The sequence below is a fragment of the Pelecanus crispus genome, chromosome 6 (assembly GCF_030463565.1).
Source record: "Pelecanus crispus isolate bPelCri1 chromosome 6, bPelCri1.pri, whole genome shotgun sequence".
NCBI lineage: Eukaryota > Metazoa > Chordata > Aves > Pelecaniformes > Pelecanidae > Pelecanus > Pelecanus crispus.
The window spans coordinates 1155680-1170179 of record NC_134648.1 but is presented as its reverse complement, the minus strand read 5'-3'; the positions used below and the strand labels follow the sequence as shown (position 1 = coordinate 1170179).

Below are 14500 nucleotides of genomic sequence, written 5' to 3'. Positions count from 1 at the left end.
CAAGTCTGAGGCATGCCCCAGATTGCAAAGGCAGCGTTAAAAGTACCCGTCTGAGGAGCGTCAGGAAAAAGAACACGGGGAACAAAGGAAAACCCAGGTCTTCTGTCCAGTTTATGCAACTTCCCAGCTGCCTTTCCTTTGGGGCTTCTCGCTTTACAGTGATTTGTGATATTTAGGATTGAATGTAAATGGTTTTCTGCACAGCCCAGCTACTCTGTCGCTTGAACCTTGCCATGGTCATAGGAAGGATGGTGACGGCCCATTTACTCATCCCGGTGTCACCAAGCAAGTCTCTCCAGGGACACCTGCTCACACCTGCTCACTGGGAAGCTGAAGCAAGTTATCTGCCCTCTTTTAACCTTCAGCTGCCCAGAGGATGCCTAAACAGGGCAGCAGCAACAAATAAGCTTGTATATCAAATACGATTTTGTCCAAAATCCCAGTAATTTTTCCCTCTCACCCACTGCAGTCCCATGCTCTTCCTACTCCTCCATTTTGAGGACTATATTTAAAGTAACTAAAGGAAGGTTCTGGATTGATGCCACTGGAACGTTCACCAATAAATCAGTTTTCCTCTGTCATCAAGTCAGGCTGCTGGGTTGTGCTTTACACCACCACTCAGGAGACGTTGCGGGGGCCGCTAAGGCCCGTAAAAGGTGCTTAATGCAAGCAAATTCGTATATACCATACAACAGGGAACTCATGGGAAGTTTCCACAGAGGTCTGCGTTTCCAGCAGAAAAATCTCAGAAGTCTATTAATTGGCCATGCTGAAAAACCCCGGCACAGCATTTAAGGCAGCACTGTGATGTAGCTGCCAGTGCTCTGTGCTAATACAAATCCCCATCTAGGACTTGAATTCTGAGCTATAGGTTATGGAAACGGCTCCAGGGGACACAGCCTGTCTGCGAGAGCCACTCACTCTGCCAATGTAATTGCTTCAAATATAAGCTCCCCATGCAGAGCTGCATCGCCATGAGACACCTTGGAGGAGCCTCTCAAATACCTCATTCAGTCAGTAATGAGGATGGTTAGATTTCTAGGTACCCTCTATTCTAAGAAAAAACAGAATTTTTCCCCTTACATCAGGAGGTGGTTTGTTTGTGCTGGAATGAGATTTCATTTGAAGGGGATGTTCGCGCTACCGGTAATCTATCTGGAACAAAGGAAATGAGAGGCCTCAGTCCCTTTCTCCTGAAAAATCATTCTGAAAGGTGCATTATTTCCTAAATGATTTGATTCCTTCAAGGTAACATATAATGACTTTATAATGGCACAGTGATTGTGGCCCATTTCTTCATGGAAGGAAAGGGTAACTAGGTCACGGAGAAACAGAAATGAAAAGGCGTTCGAGGCACAAAATCAGAAAAATATTTCCAAGCTGCCTCAGAGGGAGCAATGTCTCTCTGCCTTTTGTTTACAGCCAAAGTTTTCAGCGCTCTTACCCCAAAGCACCAGGGTAGCAGGAAGGGTGGGGTTGCGCTTCATTACCCTGGGGAACGTCTTTGGCTTGCATCTCAGTTCAAAAAAGCCCACTCCCATTTTGTGGGCCAAGCACGTTGCTGTGCCTAAAAGGGGACCCAGGGGAGCACCATTTGCTGCCACTGTTTCCTTTTCCCAGCGCTGCTGTGACTGAGACAGGAGCTGACCTCATCCGCCCCGACGTCCCCGCGAGGTGCAGGGCCAGGCTTTCTGTCTCCTGCACATCGGCGTGGTCAGCGCAAAGGGGCTGTGCTCACCTGGGTGTTGCGTCTGCCATGGTCTCACTGGTGTCTCCTTAGTCTTAATCGATAAATAGATAAGATTGCCTCTTGTATTCTTTTGGAACGCATTCAACAGCAAGAAACACCACCTGCAGCGATAATCCCCCTCCAGAGACTCGCTAACTGGAGAGCTTCCCCGAGTTCCCATACAGGTGCCTCTGCGCACGCAGATATTACATTTTCCCAAAGCAGGTGGCACTTCTGATCCTTGTTCCTATTTTTCTCAGTGATCAAACTCACTAGCTACAGTGAGAACAAGATCAGTCCCCTGAGATACACTCCCAGTGAAGAAAATAAGAGCGTGAAGCTCATACAGGCACGTACTTCCTTGGACGTGCTGCCAATACTAACTGCCAAAGTTTTATCAAACCCTTTTTGGCAAATGTCCCGACATGCCGGAGCTGCCATTAGGATCATTATATCTAGATGCACAGACTCCACAAGGGACGGGGTAGCGCCCAGGAGGGGATGTTTTGGGATTTAAAAAATGAAGTAGCATTTTCAATTACATTTGCCTTCTCGCACAATTTTTAATTAAGTCTGCAAATACTGGGTCACGTTTTCTGCCCATCGCGTTGGCAGCTGCAACAGATACTCAAGTCGCTCTGTTTTTTCTTCGGCATTTAGGACTTTCGGGAACACAGAAACAGGGAGAAATTATGCTGTTTTTACCACCAAACATCACTGCCTCCCTGGGAATAGCTGGGGAGTAATGCAGCTAAATCTGTCCGAGCTCCCACTTATTTCCATCCCCTTTCCAGGCACAGTGACTCGGTTTAACAAACCCGCCGCTGGCCCAGGAGGGCAATGAGGTGACTAATCTCTCAGAAAGGGAACCGGCTACGCATGGCTGGATGGAGCTGCTGGGAAGCTTAGCAAGGCCTGGGGGCTGATTCCTGTGAATCAGACATGGGAGGAAAGCGCGTGGCAACTCGAGATGAAGACTGAGGCTGTGCTGAAGGATGGAGAAATGAGGGAAACAGAGCGGGAAGGGAACTACTCCCTTTGGAGACGAGACACCAGGGGACACGCTGAGCAGAAAGCTCGAGCGAGAGGCAGAACAGAAGCCCCTTTGTAAGTCAAGAGGCTGCAGTGTAAGAGGAATCCCCTTCCCTGCTCACCTTGGCTTTGTTGTCCATGGTAACAGCCAGCTGCATCCTCTTCCCCATCCTGAATGTGAACATATGATCTGCTTCCTCTTCCTCCTCCTCTTCTTCACTGCCAATGCCGAACCCAGAGCTCACAGGACAGGGGCTCCCCCATTTCTCGCTCACCACCCTTTTGTCCTGGAAAACGAATCACTTCTGTTAGCAAATCCAGGCCCCTCGGCTCACCAATGCGATTCCCTTCCCCAAACACACCTGCACGCGAGCAGGGAGGCCAGCTACAGAAAAGGCAGGCCTTGCCCCGAGGAAGCTTTCTGTGCCCGGCACGGTGCCGTGACATTCCTAGGGAACAAGGGGCTCATTGTCCACTCAGCAGCGAAACCCACATTTACAGCGGGTCTGGAAAATCCTTTGCACTTACAAATCTGACATTTCAGACTAAAATGCCAGAGTTATAGGAAACAAATGTCATCCTCATCTCTTTCTGCAGCACTCTGAGTTAGATCGGGAAAGCCCAAGTCCTGATGGAGACGGCCTTGGAAGCCAAGTGGATGGCTCCTGAGGGTGGTGCTCACCATCGAGAGGGCTGGGCTATCTTGTCCATAGTGTTCAGTCTGGGTAATTGCATCTTTCAGGTCCTGTATGAGAGAAAAATGTGTGCAACAGCGCACCTCCAGAGAACAGCAAGGGCCGGGGCGTGGCTGAGAAGTAAGCAATGCACCAGCCTGGATCTAACAACCCAGGAGGGCACGGAAGGAGGGCGGGCTGGCTCAGCAAGCTCCGCGCTCGCTCTGGCAGAGGACTTCGCCCAGGGGTTACAGCGGGACTGGCCGCGTGATTTACCAAGCCCCACACTGCCAGGAGGGGCGGACAGGGCTTGTCAGACACAGGTTTGGTCCAGTTAGGAAGGAAGCCTGGGACTTGCAGCACTTGCCCCAGTTGTGGGAAGCCCCAAAGCAACTGAGGGCTACTTGCTTTGCTTACTCCTGGCCTAAGGAGACCAGGACTTTGCCCAGCCTACAGGCATCCTCAGAGGCATTCCCGATGCCTCCGATGACACACATACACCTGATACGTTCTGCCTACGTATTTGCAGCGATGTTGACACCTGGGACCCATGCCTGTTCACACATTCTTTCATTTGCCTGTTAATTCTGCGTGCTTGGGTACAGGTGCCTGCACACGGCTGGAAATTTATGTGGATCAGCTAAAATCACTTTGAGCACACATCTCTGCAGAGTTTTTACATCCTTTCGTGAGCGCTTGGGAGCTCTGTCCTATGCCTGAAAAAGCTTTGCTGTGGAGGCTATCTCCTTCAGAAAAGTCAATTTGCTGAGGTAGGACTGGAGCGAGAGCTGGCCAGTGGTGAAGGAGAGGAAGCACTTACGTTGTGAGCCTTGGTGATGGTGATAGTGAGTCCATCCTGCTTGGGTCTCCTGGAGGTAACAGCCATTCCCTCCTGCTCAGCTCGCTTTTTGTCCTCTTCTATTTCCTGAAACATATATATATCCTTATCATCAGACTGTACCTGGATGTCTACAGATGTTGTCCATTTCCCTGTTTAGGATTTCTCCTAAATGGACCCACTTCCACCCTTAAGAGGGACTGGACCAACTTGTGTCCCATCCGTGTGCCCCTGGAAGGGGTCACAGGTGGCTGTGACTTGCATTACCTGTCCCTGTGCCACGGGCACCTTAGTAAACCTCTTGTTGACTCAGAGTACCCACTGTGGTCTCAGCACATGCAATGGGAAGCAAGGAGAGAGGACAGGGATCCCTTCCTGACAGGCAGGGAAGATGATCAGTTTGTGAAAGATTTGGTATAGGACATGTGGGGAGGCTGGAGACACACTGGGCCTGCAGAAAGGGAGGGCCGTGCACAGGAACCATGGTCCCTGTGCCAGTCTGGCATCATCTGTGGCCAAGGGAAGGTGGCTGAGATCTGGCTATCTACTATTCTAGAAGGCAAGCGGTGGCGGCAGGTGGGTAGCATTTCATACGGGGTAAGAGCTTCTCTCCCCCAGCTGCCTGTGGCATTCAATCTTTCCCATAGTTTCCCACTAGGTACCATTTTTTGCTGCCACCAGAAAAGGCCCAAAATGTCTCCTATGGTATCAAAGGAAATGTCTTCTAAGCAAGACCCAGCCCAGAGCACCAGTCTCTCAGCTCTGGATCCAAGCCATGAAGTGTGCTGTGTGGGTTTTCGGGTTTTCAGCATGGCTCTCTGTCAAACTCGAGACTGCCCACTCAGCTGGCAAATGTTAAAGAGCCCCTAAAGCCAAGTGGCCTTGGGCACAGGCAGGAGAATATCCCAGACAAGCCAAGGGGGACCCTTCTGCCAGGAGTACCCTCAGGCTGTCCTACTCTGTACTGCCGTATGCAGACACTCACGGAGAAGGGTTAAAAGCACAGAGAGAGCTCCAGGTTACCACAATGTCACCCAAACCAGCTCATACAAGCCAGGCTGGATATCTCCTGCAGGCCACTGGGTAGACTCTCTTGGCCAAGGCAGGATCAAAAAAACAGGAGGTGTAGCTGGAGTACTTCCTCCTAATTCAGAGGGTAAGCCTGCAGCAACCAGCAGGCTGCTAAAGCCTTGATTTGCCTTCATCTTCCTTTTTTTCATGGAAACTCTTTTGGACACCTTTGTGCTCCAAGGAAACACTGGGACTGGCCAGGGAAGAGCTTCAACCCATACCATTGCCCTAGCAGGGAAGATAAACCTATCAATGTCTTGAGGACGCAACTTCTCATGCATCCAAGAGGATAAGCATGAGACATTGGGAAGGACAGACAAGGAAAAAGGGGAATATGAGGCAAAGGGGTGGGAAAGGTGTGATGCAGATAGAGGAAGATGGTAGGGCGAGAGGAGATACTGCAGCAGCAAGGCAGGCGTCAGCAAGCCTGCCTTCCAATTCAATTCAGGAGCCGTAGCTAAAGGCAGAGCTCTGCCCACCTGCTCCGAATGCTTCCGATGTGAAAATGTTATATAGATAACAAAGTCACTCCAACCCTGCTGACCATTTTCTCTACACTTTGAGCTGAGGACTCCAAAACGGAGCTGGGGAAGGTTGGAACCTGCAGACTCACCTGGTATCTTCGTATGAGCGCTTCATTCTTTTTCCGCAAAGCCAAGATTTTCTTATCGAGTTCAACATCTTTCTGCTCTTTCTTCCTTAACACTGCATCATCCACAGCAGCATCCTGAAAACAGAAGGAGCAAAGCTCTTCTCAGTCGTCACACCAACAGGACAAAACCTCCTCCTCCTGTCTACCCTGGACAGGGTGGGAAGTGGTAGAGTCTTTCCCCGCCATTTCTCCCCCTGGTTCTCTGTTAAAAATAATACTGTATCTTATAAATTGATTTTTTCCTGACAGAATTGACCATTTCTTTTCTTACAATTTTTGTTCAGCAATGAGCTAGTTAGAGCAAAAAGCTGATGTCCCACTTTGATGGCTGTCGGTAGGCTCCAGAGTTAACACCCTGCTTAGGTGCATGCAGTAAATGACAGCTCTCCCTGCTGTTGGTTCGGGTGCTCTCAGGCACATCAGTTCCCCTCCTTACATTCACAGAGCACCTTGTTACCACAGGGGATAACAAATCAGATTTTTAAAATTCTAGCGACAGCAGTGTCCAGTGAAAATTAATGCTGATGAGTATCAACTCACTGCAGCAAGCCGATCCATACCATCTTGACTCTGCCTGGTGTTTGCATGAAGAGCAAGGTGGCAAGGCTGAGATCTCCAAGGCACTGCAGGTCTATTTTTAAACAGTGTTTTTGTGCTCTCCTTATCAGCATGGCATCTGCATGCTGCAGAGATCTCATATTCCCTCTCCTTCACTCACACAGAGAGCTGAGTAAGACGAATTGAGACCGAGGAGGGGAGGAAAGGAACCCCAAATCTCTGAGCAGGCATTGCACGCCTGGATACCTATTTCGCTGACATCGCAACCCTAACCACCAACAGGCTACCCCAGGCAGGCCTTTGCGTTTGGCCCTCCGCAGGAAATCTGCTGCAGGAGCACTGCAGCAAATCCAGCGGCCATGCACGATGCAGGCTGCCCACAGCGCCGGGAAAGTTCGGAGGAATCGAGAAGCAAATGTAACAAAACCATCACCCATCTTGCTACAACTACATGTTGTTCCTGCAGGTGACTCTCAGGGTTGTGTCCCTATAGAATCATAGAATCGTTTAGGTTGGAAAAGACCTTTAAGATCATCCAGTCCAACCATTAGCCCAACACTACCAAGTCCACCACTAAACCAGTTAAGGGGAGAGGAATAATTAATTTCATGTTTCCTCGCTTGGTGGCTGGATTATTTTTTAATAAAAGTAAAACTAGGAATCACTAAGGTTGGAAAGGCCCTCTAAGATCATCAGTCCAACATGAACCCAACACCACCATGCCCACTAAACCATGGTCCAAAGTGCCACCTCTGCCAGTTTGTTGAACCCCTCCAGGGCTGGGGACTCCCCCACCTCTCTGGGCAGCCTGTTCCAACGCTTAATAACCTTTTTTGTGAAGAAATTTTTCCTAATATCCAATCTAAACCTCCCCTGACACAACTTGAGGCCATTTCCTCTTGTCCTATCGTTAACTACCTGGGAGAAGAGACCAAGACCCACCTCACTGCCCCCTCCTGTCAGGCAGCTGTAGAGAGCAGTAAGGTCTCCTCTCAGCCTCCTCTCCTCTTCTAAAATACAATCAATCTGGAGCAGAAACAGCCAGCGTGTGGTGGAAAGGCATATTGGCGGTCGGTCCCCAAGGGCTGGCCAAGAGGTCCATGTCTGCCAGCGTCCTCCGGGGCCAGCTTTGCCTCCCTGCGGCCCCGGTGCCGCGCGTGACCATCCCGCCCTGGACCTGTTGAGGCCCCTGGGGCGAGTATCAGGCCCTGCTCCAGGGCACCTCCGCGGCCAGCCATGCCCCGGGGGCAGGGAGAGGGGCCTGCCCGGGGGAAAGCTGCGCCCCACCTTCAGCCCCAGCCTCGGAAGCTTTCCCAGCCCCAGCCCCGTGCTACCCTGAGAGCCACTGCCAGGCTGGGCCTAAACCCGCCCCGGCTGCATGGCTATACTGGGCGTAACTGGTGAGGTTTGGGTAGCGGGCCGCAGGCCGCGGGGGTGCCCTGTGATGGAGGAGGCCACAGACTGCCCCCAGCCACTCCCAGCCAGTTCCAGCCGGTTCCAGCCGGCTCTCCCCACAGGCCTCCCGCCAAAACTCAGCCAATCAGGGGAGGCCGTGGGGCCTCTGAACCAATCAGGGGAGCCCGTGGCGCCCCTGAGCCGTCAGAGGAGCGCGGCCCCTCCGCACCCCCAGGGCAGGCAATGGCCTCTGCGGAACCTGCAGAGGAGAGGGGTCATGAAGAAAAAGGCCCCCCTGGGAGGAGGAGGAGGAGGAGGAGGAGGAGGAGGAGGAGGAGGAGGAGGAGGAGGAGGAGGAGGAGGAGGAGGAGGAGGAGGAAGAGGAGGACGAGGAGGATGAGGAGGAGGAGGACGAGGAGGAGGAGGAGGAGGAAGAGGAGAGAGGCCCGCCTGAGTGGGGACCCTCGAGGGGCTGCTGCCGGCGGGGGAGCCACCGGGCACTGACCCCCATCGCCGACACTGCCCTCGCCTTGCTGAAGGGACGGGGTGCCCCATGCTGAGGAGGACGGAGAACAAAAAAATGGCGCAGGGGAGGAGCGGTGCCGGGAGGGAAGCAGGGGTGTTTTTCCTAAGAGTGTGTGTATTTGGGTTTATTTTTCTTTAAAACCAGAATCGGTCATTAGTAGGTAGTTAATTGGCAAATAAAATTGATTAAAATTCCCCAAAACAGTAAAGTGGTTTTGCTTGCGATGCATGGGCATGTTTTTTGCTCATCCCTGTTGGCTTCCTAAGAAATTCCTCATAAAACCGCCACAGCCCTCCAGACAACTGTCGGTTTCCCCATTTTCACGGGAGAGAATCGCCGCTGCAGCCCTGCGAGTGAGTGTTTCTGCTGCCCTCGCTTCTCCAGGGCTGGCGCTCCTGGCTGTGCCCATCCCAAGGGCAAAATCCCCAGAAGCACAGAATCATAGAATCGTTTAGGTTGGAAAAGACCTTTAAAATCATCAAGTCCAACCAACTAGCACTGCCAAGTCCACCACTACACCATGTCCCTAAGCAACACATCTGCACGTCCTTTAAACACTTCCAGGGATGGGGACTCAACCACTTCCCTGAGCAGCCCGTTCCAATGCTTGACAACGCCTTCAGCGAAGAAATTTCTCCTAGTATCCAATCTAAACATCCTTCACCACAGGCTCTGTAGCGTTCAAGGCTGGGAAGAGCTTCTGCGCACAGGCAGGAGGGGTTTTTTCCTTCATTAATCATGACATAGCAGGTGTGACCTCCTGCAGGGAAGGGGACGTCAGGGGCCAGCCACGGCAGCTGGGGACACGGGATCCGGGTCTGACACCCGCCGGACCCCGGGTGCCCTCCTGCGGGCAGCAGGCCAGGCAGCCGGGCGACCCAGGTCCAGCCTCCAGCGGGAGCCAACGGGCTTGCGAAGCCTTTCTGGGAGGAGAGGGCTTCCCCCGGAGACCTCAGCTGCCTTTTGCCCGGTCCTAATTAGATCGCCAGAGGAAACGCTGGAGCAGCGGAGGTCCCGGAGGAGGGGATGGAGGGGTGCTGTCGAACGCGGCCCTCCTTAAACCGAGCAAACATGTGAGAAGCCCAAGGCTTGAAGGCAAAGAGTAAAACCACAGATGCTATAGCCCAGGGGAGGGAAAGCTCCACGTTCCCAGCTACGTTTGTGAACTCTACCCAGTACCACAGAGTTCCAGTACCGCAGTTCCAGCCTCCTGAAGAGGTATGTGTTTATAGCGCGACAATGCATCGAGTGAGGCAGAATTAAGGCGCTGTGAACCTGACCCTTGATGTCTGTGTGCCATGTAGCATTTCTCCAGGGTGGGAATACCCTGCCCATTTGAAAGCACAGGTTTTCAGATGAGCTGTAGGGATTACCTCCTTAACGTGGGAAGGTTTTCAGCTACCTGGGTGATGGACACCAAGTAAGAATGTGGGCACGTTTCATCACCTGGCCCTTTGGAAAACAATTCTAGGTAAGCACGTGGGAATCCAGCCAGGGGTTGGGATCGCTGCTCTTCCAAAAGTGTCACAGGCCTCCCGGGAACCAGGGCTGCAAACCATCCGCTGCGTGCATGGCCGGCGCTTGCCTTCAAAGGAAGGGATCCAGCTGCTGAATCACCGCTCATCCCTGCAATGCTAGGTCTTCCTTTCAAGGGCTTTGCATGAACAAAACCCCAAAGCTAACTACGCTTCAGCTCCAATCAAGCAGATCTGTGCTCGATCTGCAAAGAATAGGGCCACGGATGGGGGGAGAAGTCTGCCTAGGTAATGTTCCTCGGAGAAAAGGGACGAAAGGTTGAAAACATGACACCATCACAGAAGAGGTGTGCTGGATGTCAGAAACCGGAGAGGGGAAAGGCAGGAGAACCGGTTTGCTAAAGCAGACCTCAGCTCCTGCACAAGCGCATCTTCACTCGCATCCCCGCGGAGGGGTGTTTGATCAGGGCCGAGTTAACAGCCCTCGCCGAGGGCCGCTCTGCCAGGACACAGGCACGCGCTTGCGTTCAGGTGGAACAACAGGGACATTTAAACCGCCTCCACACATTCTCCTGCTGGACAATGAGATTTTGTCAGGGTCTGCGGGAGAATGAAACACACTTTTCCATTGCCATCAATCATCTGGGGACGCGACAGGTGAGTATATTGTCTATGTGGGTGGATACACTTTCATGGCCATTTTGCAAGGCTGATTAAAGCTGAATTCAGCGTTTACCTGAACAGAAGCTATTCTGTGAGCGCTAAATTGGCAGGTTTGCTGTTTGCCGAGTGCTGGGGTGTTGGCTGCTTGAGGGTGGGATCAAAGTGGTGCATGCCCTCAAACACACCCCTTTCATCTTCAAATTCCTTTGAAGGAGGACTGACAGCTGCCGGCTCAGGAAGAATTTAAAAATTCCTGCAGAGGTTGTATTTGTGCTCTTCTCTTTTCAAAGGCAAAAGATGGAAAAGACCTGTCAGGCCATTCTCCCTCTCCGCGTGAGGCTGCACATTTGTCAGCATTTTGTCTACGTTGCAACACAGCTAGTGCGGGGGGGAGGGGGGTCTTTCCATTTCCAGCTGGAAACAAGTCACTGGAAGGAAAGTTTTGCTGGTGTTCAGCACTTCTCCTCCCCTTTATTAATGAAGCCATTAACGTATTTCTGTCTGCACGATCGGTTTCAGCAAGCGCTGGGGAGCTGCGGGCAAGAGGTGGTCCCTTGCCCGTGCACCCCGGGGCCGCAGAGCAGCCCCGCTGCGTGCAGAAGCGCCGAGCGGCGTTTCGAGCCCACGCACCGGCTCGCAGGGGCTCTCCCATTGTACGGTTAAGCCAAGTCAGCATTCGCTCGTCAGCTGCCGCTCCGAGCCAGCCGATAACAGGGGGACGTGCCCTCTCCTCCGCTTCTGGAACGAATCCGCCGCCCCAGCCCATGCTGAAGCTGATGCTCAGGATGAAAAGTGGCTACGGCGTGCCCTCCCCAGGGTAAAGCTCTTCCGGGGAGCCAAGGTGCCCGTATGACACAGCGACGGGAGAGTTATAAATGGCTTTGGCAGAACAAACGTGCGATGGCTTTGAATCAGAAAGCCCCCGAGCCCGATGCCTCCCCGATAGCAAGGCAGAGCAATGAAGCCGCAGAACGGGAGGCCTCGTTCTATCGCAAATCAAAATGTCACAAAAGGAGAAACGGAAAGCGAGCAGCTTCATGCTTCAATTAAATGATGACATCTCGTTCCGTCATACCCCCCACTCCTAAGCGGCACACACGCTTGCTACGCAGCTCACCGGGTCTGGAGGGATGCCTCGCTCCAGACTGTCTCTGCATGCAGTGTTTTCCCGCATACTTCTACGATCGCCTGCTTCTACAGCGAGAGACCTGGGAGGCAGCAGGGTTGGAAAAGCGAGAAAGACAGAAGGTGGGGGGGAGGGAAGAGGAGAGAGGAGCGGGGCCCTTAGCTAGCTCTCTTCTGCGTAAGCAAATGCATCTGCTCTTTTTAAGAAATATCCTCTGGCTTGACAGCTGCAGCTGAAACCCTCGCCGGGATAGGCAACATCCAGCTCTGCCTGCGTTTCTGTTTGTTATCTACCCCGCTCTCCCACCCTCCCGGGAGGCACATTGTCCTGAGCCAGCCACCGCAACCTGCCCCGGCGATGGGCATGCAAACCCTGGCACCCAAAATCCACCCCCCCGGCATTCCCCCCCTCCCCGATGCGGCACGGCTTGTTTGCTCCCCTTGCCTGCTGGCAGCCAGGCGAGGAAAAAGAACAACAAAGCGACAGCCACCGAAAGGCCACCCTGAAGGAAGCGAGTGCAAGTCGTTTCGTGGCCTTTTTGGGTGAGGGACCCCACCGCCCCGCGCCCCTCCCAGGCCCCACAAAGGCGGCACTCACAGCTCGGTGCATGTTGGACATCGGCGGCGAAGCCCGGCGGATTCCAGAGCAGAGCTAAAAGAGGAGAGCCATCAGACGGCCTTTCTCAGCACTGGTTGCACAGCATACAAGATCATGTTTTGATTACAAAAGCCTCGTCTGGGCTCCCAGCCAAGAGCACTGGCTGCCTAATATACCCAGCACAGACAGGGTTTTGAGTGCCTGTGTCCTCCTCTCCAATCTCACTCTCTTTTAAAAAGAAACACTCCCCCTTTTCCCCCCTCCTGACTCCTTTTAACTTCCTGATGCCACAAGCCCTCGTTCGAAGTGGGAAAAGCCAGGCGAACAATGAAAAATGGGTCAGGCAAACAGCTTGACTTCACTTCGTAGCCATTCATGGGGTCGTGTTATTTGTTATGCACGGCTAGTTGCATGCCTGGCAGGGGATCGGGAAAACTATCTGGGGTCCTGAATGTCTCGTCAGTGCGCGTATGTGCATGAGCCTTCATGGGAAAACAAGTGCCGGATTTACCCTTCTCCTGTTTAATTTCAGTATTCTTCGGGAATGATTTCCCCGCTTTTAAAATGTGCCTTTCTTTCAGGCAGGGAGCAGAAGCGATGCTGTGGGGTGGGCATTACCAGCCGGCACCATGACTAGCAGAAAGTACGCAGTCAAAGGAGAGGGCCCCCCAGTAAGTCAAAATGCCAAAAGGACCCCCCCGAAGAGTCAAAAATAGCGGGGCTTTGAGGAAGCAGGCAGCATTCGTCTGCTGTGGTCTCAGGCTGCCGCGCTCAAGCCCTTATCTCGGCACCATGTCCCGGCTGTGTGCTGTGTCCTCCCTCAACGCAGACTGGCTGCCCTCTCCCTCAACCTCCAAGGGACCCAGATCAGGCGAGAGGCGAACAGGAGATGGAAGCACGCAGGAATATTTTGTTGCCCAAGGACAGATGCACACCCCCACCTTAATGTGGGCCCTGCTATGTTCGTACGCTGTAGCATTAAAAAAGGAGCAGGTCTGCTGCTGGTACCTATCCCCTCTAAGACCTTTGAGCAGCTCAACCATTCACAAAACCCAAGAAGTTCCATCCAAAATCCAGCATGGTTCAAGGGAAGACTTCAAAAGGCTTTGAAGAACTCTGAATTTGGCCCCTCCTCTGCATATAACTCTAGCTGTTGGAGATCAGGGCTAAGGCACTAAAGGAGCTGGAAGCATGGCTTAGTAAAAGCACTTAGAGGGAAAGGCTGACCCATATTAACTAGTAGCTACTCAAATGATGAAAGGAGATTGAAACCGTTTCCCAGGCAGTGCCTCTGGATTCAGGCTTGACGAAGGAAATGAAGACTCTGCTGTGGATGGAAAATTGGGAAAAAAGACACAAGAGCTTTGCTAGAGCCCAGGTGCTTGGCAAGAGGTTTGTGATGGACAAGCCTGTGCAGGAGGTGTGGAGCCATGCCCTGAGAACACAGGGCGGCTGGGAAGATGCTGGTGCCTTGAGTTTCCAAGCCGGCACAGTCCCTTGTGAGGGTGGAGTGATGGCCCATTTTTGGCTGGGCTGGCGGCCGGAGGGACAAGGTCAGCCCTAGCAGATGCTGCTGGGCTGAGTCAGTGTTCATGTGGAAACACTTTTTCCAGCGACGGTGCATTAGCCTGTTTGTGTGGTGGCCATGTTCCTGGGCTCGAGCAGTCTGCACACCCAGCTAACGCCCGGGTCCAGGTTAACACAGAGACCCACACCATTATCCCAGGTTCTCTGCAGGGGAAGCACCATGTGCAGCAGGGTCCATTGTCCTACCCATGGATCACAGGAGCTAAGGGACCGTGTCATGCCCAAGATGTCAAGGCATAAGCTAAGTGCTCGCAAGGAGTTTCTACAGACCGCATAGCCGTGGCATCCTAGGTCTCTGCTGTTATCGATGGTGTGGCCAAGCTCTTCCAGCAATGAGCAATGCCATGAAGAGGCATGAAGAGCCCCAGAATATCTTTGCCTTTGCTGATGTCTCTGAGAGCTGCAGTTCCCTCCAGGGCAGCGTCGGCTACTCCACTGCCCTCGACACAAAGAGCTGACATTTCTCAGCTGTCCTTTACCATGTCTGAGTGGCATAAATGACAAGCATCTACTTCTGCATTGTCATCTGAGACCGATGAGAAGATGAAAGCTCGATTAACGCTGCGGACACAGAAAC

General features: G+C 52.8%; 1 protein-coding gene across 1 annotated transcript in view; it reads right to left on the bottom strand.

Moving 5' to 3' along the window:
- The window catches only part of CCDC9B (coiled-coil domain containing 9B), a 48118-nt gene that overhangs the window by 30314 nt on the left and 3304 nt on the right, over nucleotides 1–14500 (bottom strand). The window contains exons 2-5 of the mRNA XM_075713186.1: nucleotides 5958–6071; nucleotides 4256–4360; nucleotides 3444–3506; nucleotides 2884–3048 (exon numbers count right to left, since the gene is read on the bottom strand). Of these exons, the coding sequence (XP_075569301.1) occupies nucleotides 2884–3048; nucleotides 3444–3506; nucleotides 4256–4360; nucleotides 5958–6071 (447 nt within the window). The remainder of the gene's footprint in view (nucleotides 1–2883; nucleotides 3049–3443; nucleotides 3507–4255; nucleotides 4361–5957; nucleotides 6072–14500) is intronic.